The following is a 21,222-nucleotide window of genomic DNA, read 5'->3' as shown; positions in this document are numbered from 1 at the left end:
TCATATACCTGCACAGAGGTGCCCTCTGTCTCTTGCCACTTGTCACACACACCCTCAAACAGGCTCCTTTTCTACCTCTCTCACACACATCCTCATACAGGCTCTCTCTCTCACACACACACACACACACACAGACCCACCTGTACAGAGACTCCCTCTCACCATTTGCCGCCCCACACACACACACACTTCCCTCTTGCACACACAACCCCTCACTCACACATACAGGATCCCAATCTCTCAGTCACATACACACTCCATCTTTCTCTAATGCTCACACACCTACACACAGGCACCCTCACAAGCACACTTCCTCTCTCTCTCACACATACACATGCTCACAAACTTTCTTGCCTCTCACACTGGGTCTGCTAATCTTTGCCACGAGCGGGATGGATTCCACTTCTGGTCAGCTGATCCTTGGCCTGATCTTCACCGCAAGCGAAACGAGTGCCGTTTGTAGCTCACAGTGCCTCTCACAGGAACTCTGCGCAAAAAGTGTAAATTCTGCGTGGGAGTGGAATTCTGCACTCCAATCTCTAGCATTTAGGGATCCACAGTGTTTATCCCGTGCCCCTTTAATTCTTTGACTGTTTTGGTCTTCACCACCTCCTCTGGAAGGGCATTCCAGGCATCCACCACCCTCTCCGTGAAGAAATATTTCCTGATGTTGGTTCTGAGTCGTCCCTCCTAGAGTTCCATTTCAGGACCCTTAATTCTACTGTTTGCTTTTCAATGGAAAAGGTTCGAATTTCATGTATCATTAAAACCTTTCAGATATCTGAAGGTCTGTATCCTATCTCCCCTGCACCTCCTCTCTTCCAGGGTGTACATATTCATATCCTTCAGCCTCTCCTCATAAGCCTTCCGATACAGATCCCACACCATTTTGGTTGCTCTTCTCTGGACCGCCTCCATCATGACTCTCTCTTTTTGAGAATGGAATCCAGAACTGAACACAGTACTCCAGGTAAGGCCTCACCAAGCACCTGTACAAGGGGATCACCACCTCCTTTTTCTTACTGGTTATTCCTCTCTCTAGGCAGCCCAGCATTCCTCTGGCTTTAGCTATCGCCTTGTCACATTGCCTCGCCGCCTTCAGATTGCCAGACATTACCGCACCAAGGTCCCTCTCCCAGTCCATGCCCATTAATCTTTCTCCCCCATTACATACAGCTTCTTTTCCTCTGTGTAGTTTCCACAGCATTAAAACTGCAGGGGCCATCACATGGCTGGATTTCCATCATGTTGCTTGGGGCAGCAGACTTTGGTTCAATTGAACACACCTTTTTAGGGTGACTGGCTTATCCCTATAAGGGCAACTAACCTTTTTTGATAGGAAAGTAAAAGAAAGTAGCTGCTAAAAAGGTACAGGAGGGAGGCGAGTGGGTGACAAAGAATCCATCTTGGGGGGCCGCAGGGCTTAAATCGGGAGGTAGCTACAAAAAAAAAAAAAAATCGGCCCCCCAGCCCCAGAGAGCTCCGAAAACGGAGCCGATAAAAAATCCAAAATGGCCGCCGTTCCCAAGTTTTCCCGACCCGGGAACGGCCTTGGCCAAGCTTTGGGGAGTCGATCCCGGGGCTAAATTTGCCTGCCCTGCCGAGGGGGGACCTTCCCCACCCGGCAGGGAGGCAGAGAAGAAGCCCCTTCGCAAAAAATTCGAAGGGGGCTGCAGAGAAGAAGCAGGCTGCCTGCCGCGGCAAAGACAGAGCCGCACTGAAGAGAAAAAAGCTGCAGAGAAAAAAGTTTGATTGACAGCCTGGAGGCCCGGAGTGAAGCAGGGGGGATGCTGCTGACTCCTGCCTGTCTGGCTGCCGGTTCAAGCCCAGGTGAGGAACAAAGTGAAATAATATTGGTCTGTTGCTGTAGGTAAGTAATAAAAGTACTGGAAATACTTTTAAACTTAACCTGTTTGTGTCTCTGGAAACTTTTTTTTTTTTTTTTAAACTGAGCACAGCAGCGTAAATTAAGACCCTTCGGCAGCCAGAGGGGGGGAGACGAGAGCTGGACAGACTCTGTCCCCACACCTGGAAGCGGTAACGGACACAGGCTATGCACTGCACAAGGGGCAAAGCCCCCCTGAGTCTGGCAAGAGCCAGGAGATGGAGCTGTCTCCTGAAAAAAAATTCTGCAGACTTTCTAACTTTCCAATTTTATTTTAACAGGAAGAAAAAAACCACAAAATCCCTAAGGAATAAGTACTTGCTTGATCCGTAAGGAAAAGAAGAAGGAAAAGGCTGACTAGCCTAAGCAGAGAACGAAGGGTGAGCTGCTGCACCTGCTGCAGACAGACGAATACTGAAGGGTTAGAGGGTAGGCTCTGTCCTGATATAGGACGTTCTTTCAGTTTTAGTCTGTCTCCACCTGCTGGAAAGGAGGCTCAACCCACAGTCTGGACTGATCCGGGTACGTACAGGGAACACACCTTTTTAGGGTGACTGGCTTATCCCTATAAGGGCAACTAAACCTTTTTTGATAGGAAAGTAAAAGAAAGTAGCGGCTAAAAAGGTACAGGAGAAAAAGGTTAAGTGTACTTAAACTAGAAGATCACAGAAGAGAGGAAGACAAGATCTTCCTGCTACCTGATCAGGTAGAATCAATATACTTAAAATGAATGAGCTTCCAACAGGCTCACATCTAGTTTTATTTGGGATCAGATACAGCTCAGTGTTCTTTGGCACTCCCCAATCTTCAGATCTACCATTGGGCAGCTACGCTAGCCCCTCAAAGAGATTGGCTGGGGGAGTTTAAGTCAACGAGATGGTTATCAATAATGAGCGCCTTCTCCCTGGAGAAAGAGAGGATACATGTAATCACGTATCACCTTCATACCCACTGTTTAAGAAGGTATATAGGAATAGCCCAGTAATTGCTCCTTAGTAGGACTGCTACTTTTTAACATATTCATAAAAGATGTAGATATGAGAACGACAAGTAAGGTAATGAAATTTGCTGATATGAAATTATTCAAAGCTGTTAAATCACAAGAGGATTGTGAGAAATTGCAATATTGGGAGACTGGGCATCCAAATGGCAAAAAATATTTAATGTGGACAAGTGCAAAATGGTGCATATAGGGAAGAGCAATCCAAATTATAGCTACACAATTTGGAGGGAACAGTGACTCCCCTATGGGGAAAGGTTAAAGAGGTTAGGGCTGTTCAGCTTGGAGAGCAGACAGCTGAGGGGAGGATATAATAGAGGTTTATAGAATCATGAGAGGGTTAGAACAGGTAGATGTAAATCGGTTGTTTACTCTTTCAGATAATAGAAGGACTAGGGGGCATTCCATGAAGTTAGCATGGGGCACATTCAAAACTAATCGGAGAAAATTATTTTTCACTCAACGCACAATAAAGCTCTGGAATTTGTTGCCAGAGGATGTGGTTAGTGCAGTTAGTGTAGCTGGGTTCAAAAAAGGTTTGGATAAGTTCTTGGAGAAGTCCATTAACTGCTATTAAACAAGTTAAGTTAGGGAATAGCCACTGCTATTACTGGCATTGGTAGCATGACATCCACTTAGTGTTTGGGTACTTGCCAGGTACTTGTAACCTGGATTGGCCACAGCTGAAAACAAGATGCTGGGCTTGATGGTCCTTTGGTCTGAACCAGTATGGCAACTTCTTAATGCAAGATTCCACTGTAGGAGTTAACACCCAAGAAAAGAATCTAGGCATCACCATGGGTATGTTGAAATCATTGCTCAGTAGTAGGCAGGAGCCAAAAGCAAATAGAATGCAAGGAACTATTAGGAGAGGACTGGAGAATAAAACAGAGATTATCATAATGCCTCTGTATCACTCCATGGTGCAACCTCATCTTGTGTTCATATATCATACACAAACAGAATGCTGGGGATTATTAGGAAAGGAATGGAGAACAAAACAGAGAATATCATAATGCCTCTGTATCACTCCATGGTGCCTCCTCATTTTGTGTTCATATATCATACACAAACAGAATGCTGGGGATTATTAGGAAAGGAATAGAGAATAAAACAGAGAATATCATAATGCCTCTGTATCACTCCATGGTGCATCCTCATCTTGTGTTCATATATCATACACAAACAGAATGCTGGGGATTATTAGGAAAGGAATGGAGAATAAAAAAGAGAATAACATAATGCCTCTGTATCACTCCATGGTGCATCCTCATCTTGTGTTCATATATCATACACAAACAGAATGCTGGGGATTATTAGGAAAGGAATGGAGAATAAAACAGAGAATATCATAATGCCTCTGTATCATTCCATGGTGCATCCTCATCTTGTGTTCGTATATCATACACACACAGAATGCTGGGGATTATTAGGAAAGGAATGGAGAATAAAACAGAGAATATCCTAATGCCTCTGTATCACTCCATGGTGCATCCTCATCTTGTGTTCATATAACATACACAAACAGAATGCTGGGGATTATTAGGGAAGGAATGGAGAATAAAATAGAGAATATCATAATGCCTCTGTATCACTCCATGGTGTGACCTCATCTTGTGTTCATATATCATACACAAACAGAATGCTGGGGATTATTAGGAAAGGAATGGAGAATAAAACAGAGAATATCATAATGTCTCTGTATCACTCCATGGTGCATCCTCATCTTGTGTTCATATATCATACACAAACAGAATGCTGGGGATTATTAGGAAAGGAATGGAGAATAAAACAGAGAATATCATAATGCCTCTGTATCACTCCATGGTGCATCCTCATCCTGTGTTCATATATCATACACAAACAGAATGCTGGGGATTATTAGGAAAGGACTGGAGAATAAAACAGAGAATATCATAATGCCTCTGTATCACTCCATGGTGCATCCTCATCTTGTGTTCATATATCATACACAAACAGAATGCTGGGGATTATTAGGAAAGGAATGAAGAATAAAGCAGAGAATATCATAATGCCTCTGTATCACTCCATGGTGCATCCTAATCTTGTGTTCATATATCATACACAAACAGAATGCTGGGGATTATTAGGAAAGGATTGGAGAATAAAACAGAGAATATCATAATGCCTCTGTATCACTCCATGGTGCGACCTCATCTTGTGTTCATATATCATACACAAACAGAATGCTGGGGATTATTAGGGAAGGAATGGAGAATAAAACAGAGAATATCATAATGTCTCTGTATCACTCCATGGTGCATCCTCATCTTCTGTTCACATATCATACACAAACAGAATGCTGGGGATTATTAGGAAAGGAATGGAGAATAAAACAGAGAATATCATAATGCCTCTGTATCACTCCATGGTGCATCCTCATCTTGTGTTCATATATCATACACAAACAGAATGCTGGGGGATTATTAGGAAAGGAATGGAGAATAAAACAGAGAATATCATAATGCCTCTGTATCACTCCATGGTGCGACCTCATCTTGTGTTCATATATCATACACAAACAGAATGCTGGGGATTATTAGGAAAGGAATGGAGAATAAAACAGAGAATATCATAATGCCTCTGTATCACTCCATGGTGCATCCTCATCTTGTGTTCATATATCATACACACACAGAATGCTGGGGGATTATTAGGAAAGGAATGGAGAATAAAACAGAGAATATCCTAATGCCTCTGTATCACTCCATGGGTGCATCCTCATCTTGTGTTCATATATCATACACAAACAGAATGCTGGGGATTATTAGGAAGGAATGGAGAATAAAACAGAGAATATCATATGCCTCTGTATCACTCCATGGTGTGACCTCATCTTGTGTTCATATATCATACACAAACAGAATGCTGGGGATTATTAGGAAAGGAATGGAGAATAAAACAGAGAATATCATAATGCCTCTGTATCACTCCATGGTGCATCCTCATCTTGTGTTCATATATCATACACAAACAGAATGCTGGGGATTATTAGGAAAGGAATGAAGAATAAAGCAGAGAATATCATAATGTCTCTGTATTGCTCCATGGTGCATCCTCATCTTGTGTTCATATATCATACACAGGCAGAATGCTGGGGATTATTAGGAAAGGACTGGAGAATAAAACAGAGAATATCATAATCCCTCTGTATCACTCCATGGTGCATCCTCATCTTGTGTTCATATATACATACACAAACAGAATGCACAAACAGAATGCTCTAAATCCCAGTAAGACTGAACTCTTAATCATATCAAATGGGCCCCCCGCTCCCAGACATCCCACCTGCATACTCTTCCACATCTTTCCCATCACACGTTCGCAACCTTGGGGTTCTTATTGATAACCATCTTACTTTCAAACCCTTTATTAAATCCATCATCAAGGAATGCTATTTTAAGCTCCAAACCATAAAAAAAAACTTAGACCTATGCTACACTTTTCTGATTTCCGCACTGTACTCCAGTCTATCATTTTATCTAAGGTAGACTATTGTAATGCACTTTTGCTAGGCATTCCCGTTACTCATACTAAACCCTTACAACTATTACAAAAATGCTGCCGCTAGGATTCTAACTAATTCAAAAAAAAGAGATCACATCACCCCCCCACACTTATCGACTTCACTGGCTCCCTATACATTTCCGATTCGCTATAAAAGCCTTTCTATCATCCACAAAGTCTGCTGAACTCTAACCTTAACTGGATTAACCCCCCACTCCTCCCCCGTACTTTGAATAGACCAACACGTATAGCCCTCCAAGGAACCCTACGCGCCCAACCTATCAAATCTTTTAAATTATCCTCCACCATAAGCAGAGCTTTCTCTCTCGCCGGCCCATCTATTTGGAACTCCCTGCCCTCTGATATACGCCTGGAAACATACACTCCTACCTTCAAAAAAAAACTGAAAACATGGCTCTTCCAGCAAGCTTACCAGATTTCACCAGCCATTACTTAAACCCCCCTGTTCTACTAAAACTCTTTTTAACTAATAATCCTACTATAACTAAGGAATTCGACCCTGTGGAATCTGTATTATGCCCTTCGATTTGGTACTTTTGAATCGGCTATTTATGTCATTATCTATTGTTTATAGTTTTGTTCTTATATGTATATAGTGATTATGCTGTATCTATTTATTGACTACATGGACTCTGCCCAGTATAGTCAGCTCTATACCCTTCCAAGTTTTAGCCTCCTTTTTATCAGTTACATGTAAGGGCCCCGCCCAAAAGTTACGCTGTTTTACAATGTTATATGTAAGGGTTTCCGCCCATCTGTTACTGTTTAATTGTAAACCGATGCGATGTGTGAACGGTCATCGGTATAAAAGAGACTTTAAATAAATAAATAAATAAATAAATAAATATTAGGAAAGGAATGGAGAATAAAACAGAGAATATCATAATGCCTCTGTATCACTCCATGGTGCATCCTCATCTTGTGTTCATATATCATACACAAACAGAATGCTGGGGATTATTAGGAAAGGAATGGAGAATAAAACAGAGAATATCATAATGCCTCTGTATCACTCCATGGTGCCATCCTATCTTGTGTTCATATATCATACACAAACAGAATGCTGGGGATTATTAGGAAAGGAATGGAGAATAAAACAGAGAATATCATAATGCCTCTGTATCACTCCATGGTGCATCCTCATCTTGTGTTCAATATATCATACACAAACAGAATGCTGGGGATTATTAGGAAAGGAATGGAGAATAAAACAGAGAATATCATAATGCCTCTGTATCACTCCATGGTGCATCCTCATCTTGTGTTCATATATCATACACAAACAGAATGCTGGGGATTATTAGGAAAGGAATGGAGAATATAAAACAGAGAATATCATAATGCCTCTGTATCACTCCATGGTGCATCCTCATCTTGTGTTTCATATATCATACACAAACAGAATGCTGGGGATTATTAGGAAGGACTGGAAATAAAATCAGAGAATATCATAATGTCTCTGTATCACTCCATGGTGGCCCTCATCTTGTGTTCATATATCATACACAAACAGAATGCTGGGGATTATTAGGAAAGAATGGAGAATAAACAGAGAATATCATAATACCTCTGTATCACTCCATGGTGCATCCTCATCTTGTGTTCATATATTCATACACAAACAGAAGCTGGGGATTATTAGGAAAGGAATGGAGAATAAAACAGAGAATATCATAATGCCTCTGTATCCCTCCATGGTGCATCCTCATCTGTGTTCATATATCATACACACACAGAATGCTGGGGATTATTAGGAAAGGAATGGAGAATAAAACAGAGAATATCATAATGCCTCTGTATCACTCCATGGTGCATCCTCATCTTGTGTTCATATATCATACACAAACAGAATGCTGGGGATTATTAGGAAAGGAATGGAGAATAAAGCAGAGAATATCATAATGCCTCTGTAATCACTCCATGGTGCATCCTCATCTTGTGTTCATATATCATACACAAACAGAATGCTGGGGATTATTAGGAAAGGAATGGAGAATAAAACAGAGAATATCATAATGGCCTCTGTATCACTCCATGGTGCATCCTCATCTTGTGTTCATATATCATACACAAACAGAATGCTGGGGATTATTAGGAAAGGAATGGAGAATAGAACAGAGAATATCATAATGTCTCTGTATCACTCCATGGGTGCATCCTCATCTTGTGTTCATATATCATACACAAACAGAATGCTGGGGATTATTAGGAAAGGAATGGAGAATAAAACAGAGAATATCATAATGCCTCTGTATCACTCCATGGTGCATCCTCATCTTGTGTTCATATATCATACACAAACAGAATGCTGGGGATTATTAGGAAAGGAATGGAGAATAAAACAGAGAATATCATAATGCCTCTGTATCACTCCATGGTGCATCCTCATCTTGTGTTCATATATCATACACAAACAGAATGCTGGGGATTATTAGGAAAGGAATGGAGAATAAAACAGAGAATATTATAATGTCTCTGTATCACTCCATGGTGCATCCTCATCTTGTGTTCATATATCATACACAAACAGAATGCTGGGATTATTAGGAAAGGAATGGAGAATAAAACAGAGAATATCATAATGCCTCTGTATCACTCCATGGTGCGATCCTCATCTTGTGTTCATATATCATACACAAAACAGAATGCTGGGGATTATTAGGAAAGGAATGGAGAATAAAAACAGAGAATATCATAATGCCTCTGTATCACTCCATGGTGCATCCTCATCTTGTGTTCATATATCATACACACACAGAATGCTGGGGATTATTAGGAAAGGAATGGAGAATAAAACAGAGAATATCCTAATGCCTCTGTATCACTCCATGGGTGCATCCTCATCTTGTGTTCATATATCATACACAAACAGAATGCTGGGGATTATTAGGAAAGGAATGGAGAATAAAACAGAGAATATCATAATGCCTCTGTATCACTCCATGGTGTGACCTCATCTTGTGTTCATATATCATACACAAACAGAATGCTGGGGATTATTAGGAAAGGAATGGAGAATAAAACAGAGAATATCATAATGCCTCTGTATCACTCCATGGTGCATCCTCATCTTGTGTTCATATATCATACACAAACAGAATGCTGGGGATTATTAGGAAAGGAATGAAGAATAAAGCAGAGAATATCATAATGTCTCTGTATTGCTCCATGGTGCATCCTCATCTTGTGTTCATATATCATACACAGGCAGAATGCTGGGGATTATTAGGAAAGGACTGGAGAATAAAACAGAGAATATCATAATCCCTCTGTATCACTCCATGGTGCATCCTCATCTTGTGTTCATATATCATACACAAACAGAATGCACAAACAGAATGCTCTAAATCCCAGTAAGACTGAACTCTTAATCATATCAAATGGGCCCCCGCTCCCAGACATCCCACCTGCATACTCTTCCACATCTTTCCCATCACACGTTCGCAACCTTGGGGTTCTTATTGATAACCATCTTACTTTCAAACCCTTTATTAAATCCATCATCAAGGAATGCTATTTTAAGCTCCAAACCATAAAAAAACTTAGACCTATGCTACACTTTTCTGATTTCCGCACTGTACTCCAGTCTATCATTTTATCTAAGGTAGACTATTGTAATGCACTTTTGCTAGGCATTCCCGTTACTCATACTAAACCCTTACAACTATTACAAAATGCTGCCGCTAGGATTCTAACTAATTCAAAAAAAAGAGATCACATCACCCCCACACTTATCGAACTTCACTGGCTCCCTATACATTTCCGAATTCGCTATAAAGCCCTTTCTATCATCCACAAAAGTCTGCTGAACTCTAACCTTAACTGGATTAACCCCCCACTCCTCCCCCGTACTTTGAATAGACCAACACGTATAGCCCTCCAAGGAACCCTACGCGCCCAACCTATCAAATCTTTTAAATTATCCTCCACCATAAGCAGAGCTTTCTCTCTCGCCGGCCCATCTATTTGGAACTCCCTGCCCTCTGATATACGCCTGGAAACATACACTCCTACCTTCAAAAAAAAAACTGAAAACATGGCTCTTCCAGCAAGCTTACCAGATTTCACCAGCCATTACTTAAACCCCCCTGTTCTACTAAAACTCTTTTTAACTAATAATCCTACTATATGACTAAGGAATTCGACCCTGTGGAATCTGTATTATGCCCTTCGATTTGGTACTTTTGAATCGGCTATTTATGTCATTATCTATTGTTTATAGTTTTGTTCTTATATGTATATAGTGATTATGCTGTATCTATTTATTGACTACATGGACTCTCTGCCCAGTATAGTCAGCTCTATACCCTTCCAAGTTTTAGCCTCCTTTTTATCAGTTACATGTAAGGGCCCCGCCCAAAAGTTACGCTGTTTTACAATGTTATATGTAAGGGTTTCCGCCATCTGTTACTACTGTTTAATTGTAAACCGATGCGATGTGTGAACGGTCATCGGTATAAAAGAGACTTTAAATAAATAAATAAATAAATAAATAAATATTAGGAAAGGAATGGAGAATAAAACAGAGAATATCATAATGCCTCTGTATCACTCCATGGTGCATCCTCATCTTGTGTTCATATATCATACACAAACAGAATGCTGGGGATTATTAGGAAAGGAATGGAGAATAAAACAGAGAATATCATAATGCCTCTGTATCACTCCATGGTGCATCCTCATCTTGTGTTCATATATCATACACAAACAGAATGCTGGGGATTATTAGGAAAGGAATGGAGAATAAAACAGAGATATCCTAATGCCTCTGTATCACTCCATGGTGCATCCTCATCTTGTGTTCATATATCATACACAAACAGAATGCTGGGGATTATTAGGAAAGGACTGGAGAATAAAACAGAGAATATCATAATGTCTCTGTATCACTCCATGGTGCATCCTCATCTTGTGTTCATATATCATACACAAACAGAATGCTGGGGATTATTAGGAAAGGAATGGAGAATAAAACAGAGAATATCCTAATGCCTCTGTATCACTCCATGGTGCATCCTCATCTTGTGTTCATATATCATACACAAACAGAATGCTGGGGATTATTAGGAAAGGACTGGAGAATAAAACAGAGAATATCATAATGTCTCTGTATCACTCCATGGTGCAGCCTCATCTTGTGTTCATATATCATACACAAACAGAATGCTGGGGATTATTAGGAAAGGAATGGAGAATAAAACAGAGAATATCATAATACCTCTGTATCACTCCATGGTGCATCCTCATCTTGTGTTCATATATCATACACAAACAGAATGCTGGGGATTATTAGGAAAGGAATGGAGAATAAAACAGAGAATATCATAATGTCTCTGTATCCCTCCATGGTGCATCCTCATCTTGTGTTCATATATCATACACACACAGAATGCTGGGGATTATTAGGAAAGGAATGGAGAATAAAACAGAGAATATCATAATGTCTCTGTATCACTCCATGGTGCATCCTCATCTTGTGTTCATATATCATACACAAACAGAATGCTGGGGATTATTAGGAAAGGAATGGAGAATAAAACAGAGAATATCATAATGCCTCTGTATCACTCCATGGTGTGACCTCATCTTGTGTTCATATATCATACACAAACAGAATGCTGGGGATTATTAGGAAAGGAATGGAGAATAAAACAGAGACTATCATAATGTCTCTGTATCACTCCATGGTGCATCCTCATCTTGTGTTCATATATCATACACAAACAGAATGCTGGGGATTATTAGGAAAGGAATGGAGAATAGAACAGAGAATATCCTAATGCCTCTGTATCACTCCATGGTGCATCCTCATCTTGTGTTCATATATCATACACAAACAGAATGCTGGGGATTATTAGGAAAGGAATGGAGAATAAAACAGAGAATATCATAATGCCTCTGTATCACTCCATGGTGTGACCTCATCTTGAGTTCATATATCATACACAAACAGAATGCTGGGGATTATTAGGAAAGGAATGGAGAATAAAACAGAGAATATCATAATGTCTCTGTATCACTCCATGGTGCGACCTCATCTTGTGTTCATATATCATACACAAACAGAATGCTGGGGATTATTAGGAAAGGAATGGAGAATAAAACAGAGAATATCATAATGTCTCTGTATCACTCCATGGTGCATCCTCATCTTGTGTTCATATATCATACACAAACAGAATGCTGGGGATTATTAGGAAAGGAATGGAGAATAAAACAGAGAATATCATAATGCCTCTGTATCACTCCATGGTGCATCCTCATCTTGTGTTCATATATCATACACAAACAGAATGCTGGGGATTATTGTAGGAGTAGCTGGCTTGTTACGGCGGTTACTACCCCAACCAAATGTGCCTGATACTTCACTTTCAATGCATATCCAGCATGGCTCTCTGCTTCTACAGCAGGGGAGAAGAAAAAAAAAAAAAAAAACCAACAAGAGCTGTACAACATAGTCTAGGTAAAACAAATAAGCATGGGTGTAGCTTGCTTATCGCGGCGGTTACTGCCCCTACTACCCCTAACTAATCAAGCTAGATATTTCACTTGCATGCAGCTCCATCACTGCTCTCTACATTAATGGTGGGGGTGGAAGGGGAATAGAACAAGGAGCTAAGAGTAACAGATAAGAATGAGAGAAAAAATGTGTGAGGCTTGCTGGGCAGACTGGATGGGCCATTCGGTCTTCTTCTGCCGTCATTTCTATGTTTCTATGTTTCTATATTAGGAAAGGAATGGAGAATAAAACAGAGAATATCATAATGTCTCTGTATCACTCCATGGCGCATCCTCATCCTGTGTTCATATATCATACACAAACAGAATGCTGGGGATTATTAGGAAAGGAATGGAGAATAAAACAGAGAATATCATAATGCCTCTGTATCACTCCATGGTGCATCCTCATCTTGTGTTCATATATCATACACACACAGAATGCTAGGGATTATTAGGAGAGGAATGGAGAATAAAACAGAGAATATCCTAATGCCTCTGTATCACTCCATGGTGCGACCTCATCTTGAGTACTGTGTGCAGTTCTGATCACTGCATCTCAGAAAAGATATAGCAGAATTAGAAAAGATACAGAGAAGGGTGATCAAAATGGTAAAGGGGATGGAACGATTCCCCTATGAGGAAAGGCTAAAGACATTAGGACAATTCAGTCTGGAAAAGAGGTGGTTGAGAAGATATATCATATAAGTATATAAAATGAGTGGAGTAGAATGGGTAAATGCAAATTTGTTTCTTTCAAAATGTACAAAAACTAAGGGACATTCAATTAAGTCACAAGGTGATACATTTAAGACAAACAGGAGAAAATGTTTGTTTTACTGAATACATAAACAAACTCTAGAATTTGCTGCCAGAGGACGTTTGGCACTTCTGTCTCTTATCTGGCATAACCTGACTGTTTGTCAGCAGGACTCAAACCTGAAGCCTCGGGTGTTCAGGGTCAGAGGACTTCCCAAAGGATCCACAGGGACTCTGAAGCAACAGAGACACTCCAGCAATTAGCAAGAGAAGAAATGTTAGGTAGGCCCGTCCCTCGAGGGCTCCCTACTGAACCAGACTAGACAGGAGTATACTGTATAAGAAAGCCCAGCCTGTCACACCTTTGCTAGTCCAACAGCGAGTTCGCTCTATGTTTCCTTGTTTCCTAGTCATGTTGCTGGATCCTGCTCTAATCGTGGCCATCGATTCCTGGCTCCTGCTCCAGGGCTGCCTGCGGCCCCTGGATTTCCTGCTCTGACCTCCGGCACCTACTTCCAGGCTTGCCCAGGTCTTTCTGGTTTCTTGCTTTGGCCTCCGGCCTTCCGGTGCTCTCCATGTCTCTGCGCCTGCGTTCACCTGAAAAGACTTGGTGGCCGCCTGAACTCAAGGGCTCAACCTGCGGAGAACGGCAGCTGCTACAGGTGAAGAATCCTGGTTCAGAGCGCCCACCCTTCCCCGAAGGATAATGCCAAAAATGATTAGGAGCGCAGTGAACACGCTGCTCAGCTCGTCACAGCATCGTATGGCTCCCATCAGCCTGAGATATCTGACAGGCCTTTTAAACTGGTTAAGAGCGCCCACCCTTCCCCGAAGGATAATGCCAAAAATGATTAGGAGCGCAGTGAACACGCTGCTCAGCTCGTCACAGCATCGTATGGCTCCCATCAGCCTGAGATATCTGACAGGCCTTTTAAACTGGTTAAGAGCGCCCACCCTTCCCCGAAGGATAATGCCAAAAATCATCGGGAGCGCAGTGAACACGCTGCTCAGCTCGTCACAGCATCGTATGGCTCCCATCAGCCTGAGATATCTGACAGGCCTTTTAAACTGGTTAAGAGTGCCCACCCTTCCCCGAAGGATAATGCCAAAAATCATCGGGAGCGCAGTGAACACGCTGCTCAGCTCGTCACAGCATCGTATGGCTCCCATCAGCCTGAGATATCTGACAGGCCTTTTAAACTGGTTAAGAGCGCCCACCCTTCCCCGAAGGATAATGCCAAAAATCATCGGGAGCGCAGTGAACACGCTGCTCAGCTCGTCACAGCATCGTATGGCTCCCATCAGCCTGAGATATCTGACAGGCCTTTTAAACTGGTTAAGAGCGCCCACCCTTCCCCGAAGGATAATGCCAAAAATGATTAGGAGCGCAGTGAACACGCTGCTCAGCTCGTCACAGCATCGTATGGCTCCCATCAGCCTGAGATATCTGACAGGCCTTTTAAACTGGTTAAGAGTGCCCACCCTTCCCCGAAGGATAATGCCAAAAATCATCGGGAGCGCAGTGAACACGCTGCTCAGCTCGTCACAGCATCGTATGGCTCCCATCAGCCTGAGATATCTGACAGGCCTTTTAAACTGGTTAGAACTGAATAATCGTGAGACAACACTACCTAGGTATTAAAGTTACTCCTTCACACACACAAAGACAGAAACATAAAATAGAAACGAAAGTGTCACACACACTCTAACAAGTCTCCTGCACACAAGCAACAAAATAATGGCAACAGTGACCTATCCCCACACATTGTAAAAAAAAAACAACCCCACACATTTTACTTGATCTATGATAAGACAGAAAGCAGAAAGAAATAAGCTTTCTGTGAGAATGCATCTATTTCCATATCCAATCACTGGTGAAGGGAAAGCCGGCAAGTTGGAAGCATGAAGAATAAAGCAGTCATACCCCAGGGAGTCCACGCAGCTAGTGGTGGACATTTACCTTCTAAAATCAGTCATCAGCTACCAAACATGATTTATACAAGCAAAACTGGCTGACATCTGAAGAAGCAGGTCTCTTACTCGTCGTTCTGAAGGCCAACGTATCTCGGGCTGGGAACAAGCATGACCCTGACGTTCTCCAGCTTTCCTTTCAAGATGTGCATGAACTGGTCAAGGTGGCTCGACGGCGGTTTTGTGGTGTACGTGAGGAAGGCGTCGTCAAAGTTAATACACAGAGTTTGTGGCTGATAATGGTTACCAAATGCCACACGACCCTAAATCGCAACAAAAAAAAAAAGGAGCATCACATATTGCCTTATCCATGCTTGTGAGTCCTGAGCTGTTAAAGGCAGTTTCTCTTCCCCTACAGTTTTATAATCGCCAAATGCTGAAGGAGAAAACAAGAAGTACTTTAGAGGTACCAAATGCAGAAGGTAATAAAGGGAAGGCAAGGGATGGCACAGAGGGAAATGACCACCTTGTCATGGCAACAGTTCATCTAATTAGTGTCCATCACAAATCTTTTAAGTGGTTTTCAAACCCTGTTACATACATACATAAATAAATAAATAAATAAATAAATAAAATGCTTAAGGACTGGTTCAATCTATCCAGAAGTAAAATCTCCCCAAACATTCATTGATCAAGTCTGCATTTGGAGGAGTTTGTTACCTACTTTACTGAAAATAACCTTGATCTGATAAGGGCCAGGCCATTTTCAACAGGGTCTAATCTGAAAAAACCCTTGAGAATCAATGCATAAGCCTGGCTCTCACTTCCTTCCTTGTTATCCCCTCCTCCCAGGACTGCCGGACTTGATTCACCAGGAACTCAGGGAAGCCACCTCAGAGGCCGGGCCCATTTCTGCTTATCCAGCAGGGGTACCACTGCCACAGAAGTTACCTCCCACGCCTCCCCAGAACCTCTCAACACCTCGGCCCGGAGCTCTGGTGATCCGCTGCAGTGTTTTCCAACCGGTGTGATCAGGTGTGCCACGGACGGGTCATCCAGAACAGCACCTGGGCTCTGCTCTCAGCAACAAGTGACAGCAGGTGGCTCCTTTCTGGGAACAGGTACAATCATAGCTACTGCCTGAGCCCCAATAATCTGCTCATTAATGGGCGGCATGGTTAGCCACGGCCCGGTTTTTTTTTTAGCACACATAGCACCTCCTCATCTTCCCCCTCGAGTCCTTCCAGCCTCTGACTTATCCCCAGCTGAGTGAGATGGAGAGAGTGCGCGCACATTGAGCTCTGGAAGTGGCAGCCGTGAAGGCGAGTCCTCTAGTAAGTGCTGCATACACACATTACATACAGGCCGATACAGTAAAGCGCGGCCGCGGTTACCCTGCTTCTAACCTGCCTTCTACTCACAATTTGGCTGCGTTAGTCCAACCCGCGATTCACTATCCCCTTTAACCCATCCTTACCGCCTCTTTAAATCAACGGGAAACCCCTTCCGCCCGCGGCATGTATATGAGATGTAAACGATCGGATTAGCTATTCCCTCCCATACAGTAACGCGCGCCCCGACTATCGCTTTTTAACCTGCAGTTTTGCCGCGCGTTTAACCTGCTAACTTACCGCCTACCCTTACCCCTGCGTTAGAGGCAGGGGTAAGGGTAGGCGGCAAACTTTCCCCCAGCCCCCGCTCTCCTGCCCTGGCCGCGTCCATGGGTGCCGGTCTCCGGGGCAGCCCCAGTCCTCTCTCCCCTCCTCCCGAAGCAACGAAAAGCGAAAGAAGCGGAAAAGGGGAAAAGCGACTTTTGACATGTAAAGTGTAACTTACTTTTCTGGCAGCCCTCCTCCGGAGACGGACCGCGGATCCCCTGCCTCCCGGGGGCAGCCGGCGGCGAAAGCGGCCCCCGCCGGCGAAGATGGATGCCTGCACGGGCCCTCTGCCACGGTCGCTCCCGGGCGAATTCTTTACTAAAGCGCGGCCTCGCCTCCGAAGCTTCTTCGCTCTTCCGCCGTGACGTCAATTTGGGCGCGCAAGCCAGCAAAAGCGCACGAACGTTCGTGCGCCCAAATTGACGTCACGGCGGAAGAGCGAAGAAGCTTCGGAGGCGAGGCCGCGCTTTAGTAAAGAATTCGCCCGGGAGCGACCGTGGCAGAGGGCCCGTGCAGGCATCCATCTTCGCCGGCGGGGGCCGCTTTCGCCGCCGGCTGCCCCCGGGAGGCAGGGGAGCCGCGGTCCATCTCCGGAGGAGGGCTGCCAGAAAAGTAAGTTACACTTTACATGTCGAGTCGCGAGGGCATTTCAAATGTCATTTGAAATGACAGGTACCAGCGCACCCAGGATACTGTATAGGCGCTGTATATAAGCGCCTATACAGTAAAATGGATTGCGCTTCATGGACGCGCGTTGGACGCGGCTTGAATTTGCATGCGATTTTAATACGGTATCGAGCGGTAGGTGAGCCGGACTGTGCGTGCGGCAAACGCGGGTGCGCCCGGCACTAACGCAGCTCTTCCTACCGCATCGGCCTGATAGAGAGAGATGACAAGTACAGGATTTCTGTCAGACACCTCTTACACTCCTAATAATACGTAACCCCCTCTCCCTCTCCTGCTTTTCACCAGCTCCCTTCCGAGGATGGAGGTGGAGAATGCAAACAAGATCGGGCATGCACCAGCCAGCCTGCAACACTGGACCTCAGCAAAAGAAAAAAATCATAATCATCTCACAATGACCGTCAAGTCCCAATTATCCAGAGTTCCTGCAGATGCACCTTTCCCACCACTGCTCCAGTCAGTGCAATATGTTCTGAGACGGTCTCAGCTTGCTTTCCTCTCTAAAAACTGCTCCTTTGTAAGTAGCAGAATTCCAGTTTGGCTCTAGGTTTTTACTAATAAAACCAGCAGTCAACACATGCTGCTTTCTAATAGAGCTCAATGGTTCTTTCCTTATTTTAAAGTAGCAGTTTGATGTAGAAATCAATGCCAGAATGATCAACCAGGCTCAACGTAGTTGACGTGTAGAGTTTTTTTTGCCTCGTGTGTCTTTCATGCCCTCCTCCTCTGCAGGATATCCATATTTAGGTCAAGCTTCTGGTGCAGGTTCTGCATCATTTAAGGTATCCCTACTCTGCCTACATCCTTCAGAACGGGACAAAGTATTCCAGTACTGCCTTTATTCAGCCTCCTTCAAGAAGAAAGGCATAAAACGCCAACGAGTTTATCTCAGTTTATAGACAGCAGCTGAACACCAAGCTCTGCATCAACAAACTGGCTGAGACTTACTCTTGAGTTTACAGCAGGATGGCTTTTATTATAACAGGTAAAACCTAAGTCCCTGCTTGCAAATACAGCTACAAAACAGAATGCTCAGCAATTATTAAAAAAAAAAAATGCTGGAAAACCATGCACCATCTACAACAGTAAGGAGTACTTTTGCTAAATTTGCATAGGTGCAAGGCTCCTACTGAACAGACAGCTCACTAAATTTACCGAGAGTCTGCAGGAAGGAAAAGGGGACATCCTTCCATGCAGAGGAAAACTATGCCAAAAAAAACTGGCCTTGCATTTAGCAGCTACCTTAGGAAAGATCAAAACACTGCTCAGTAAAGAGTTTTCCATACAGAAGCAGTACAGCCCAGTGTCCTTATCCTTACGAAACTCAATAGTGTTTATCATTTCAGTCATCAGTGGGTTTTAAAATGCAGAAAGCAGCACGTGTGGTACAACCCTGCTATCCAGATCCCCATCCAAGTCTATTTACTCATAAAGCCTGACGCTGCCTGCAACAGACACAGCCTCTCCCTGAGTGTGCGTGGTGGTCACACTGTGCCTGTGCACACAATCTGCTCAGCCCGACTGACATCTTCAGTACAAACACTAATTCAACTTGTAACCAAATAAAAAAAATCCCCATTACAAAACGGTTTATTTTTATTTAACAATGAAAATCCCTCCTGTGTGATTATATCTAATGAGACTTTAAGTAGAAGCCGTTTACTGATAGATTTTAGGTGCTCGTACTAAAACCTTTTCATGAATACATAAAAATGAGCAGAAACAGGATGGAGCATTTCACTTACAGTACTAATATTAACTTTGATGACTGGGATAAGGGACCGCCATGAGGAGGCGGGATCTTGTGATTCTGTTTTCACTTTCACACTGAAGAGAGAGAAACAAAATGTTATGAAACTGAAAGCCATCCATGTGCACACAGTGCATAATCGCTCTAACCCAGTGTTTCTCCTTTGGTGGCAAAGTCCAGGAAAGAAAGCTGCACATCCCAGGTCACCGGTCACACAAGTGAGGAATGAAGTCTCCACGGTGTGCATGCAGCCCCTCCGCTGCAGGCCAGGGTTCAGATCCCACCGCTGCCCCTCGGGCCACTGCCTCTGGGGGTCATTTACTCAAAGCTTTCTCCCATTTTGGGTCTATGGCAAGAATGCTCAGTAAGTCAGGCCCTCTGGGGACAGGGAAATACCTGAAGTACCTGTAGGTAGCCCGCTCTGAAGTAGCTTGCCAGTCACATAAAGCAGAATTATCAATCACAAACTAAACAAAATTTAAAAAGGAAATTAAATCTCTCCTAGTTTTCCGAAGGATGGAAGTGTGTGACAGGTGAACTGCTGCCTTCAGGCAGGTATAAGGGTTCACATCACATCACACCACTGACACTCCCTTAGGCAAGGGGGAGAACACGGGCCCAGACCATGGGTCAGTGGCAAGGTCCCTGGTTCATATCTCAATCAGGCTGGAGCCACGGTCAACACTAAGGTCTCAGAAAGAGCCCTGGCGCGTGGCTCCCGGCCTGAGGAGGAGCCGAGGATGGGGAATAATGCCCAGGGAGCTGTGAGAGAAAGCTGGGAAATGCACAGGAGAGAGGGGGCATCGCCAGACCAAAAACATAAAAAGGGGGAGCCACCCATGAGTTTTTCCTCCAGGAGAGCCCTTCTTAATAAGATTGGGAATGGGAAATACAGACTGAAACCATAAAAGTGAGCAATAGGGAGGTAAGGGAGTAGGCTGTACCCCACAAAAAATGGAATTCTTCAGACACACGATTATAAAAAGTTTGCCAAGCATATACATGTTATATATACACATCTTAAACATGGCGGGCGCTGCCTCAGAAGCAGTCCAGGAAACTGGAGGCCCTTGCTGTGGGATGCACACTAGGCACCCCCCCCCCCCCCCAGAAAGGATTTTTCGTTAGTCACCAGCACTGTGCAGGTCGAGTAGCGCTAGCAGTAGTCCCAGGATTAACAGCAAAGGCGACATCTGCATACCTCTCCAGTTTTGATGGGGTTTTCTCGTTCCCGTTCTCTTGCACCTTTTCCTCCTGGTTGTCTGATGAAATTACTCTTGGGTCCAACCCGAAGGCTTCCTGAAGATGCTCATAAAGCTGAGAACGGTTGTAAGCATGGAACTCAAAGCCATTCACTGTGATGTACAACCGGGTTTCTGCCTTGGGATCTACAAAAGCAAAGACAATTCTGTAAGCCCACCACAGATGTGATGACTTTGCTTTGGATGTTAATGGTGAGGTTTTTTTCCCCCAGCTTTTGATTCGTTCTGGTAGTCACCAGTCTACCAATACTAAAATGCAAAGGGAG

General features: G+C 43.4%; 1 protein-coding gene across 1 annotated transcript in view; it reads right to left on the bottom strand.

The window, feature by feature from the left end:
• The window catches only part of KIAA1109 (KIAA1109 ortholog), a 590,259-nt gene that overhangs the window by 506,251 nt on the left and 62,786 nt on the right, over positions 1-21,222 (bottom strand). Inside the window, 3 exon segments of the mRNA XM_029584454.1 lie at positions 15,732-15,925; positions 19,690-19,771; positions 20,896-21,082. Of these exon segments, the coding sequence (XP_029440314.1) occupies positions 15,732-15,925; positions 19,690-19,771; positions 20,896-21,082 (463 nt within the window).

Source organism: Rhinatrema bivittatum, chromosome 1, assembly GCF_901001135.1.
Source record: "Rhinatrema bivittatum chromosome 1, aRhiBiv1.1, whole genome shotgun sequence".
Classification (NCBI taxonomy): Eukaryota; Metazoa; Chordata; class Amphibia; order Gymnophiona; family Rhinatrematidae; genus Rhinatrema; species Rhinatrema bivittatum.
This window is presented reverse-complemented; position numbering and strand designations above follow the sequence as displayed.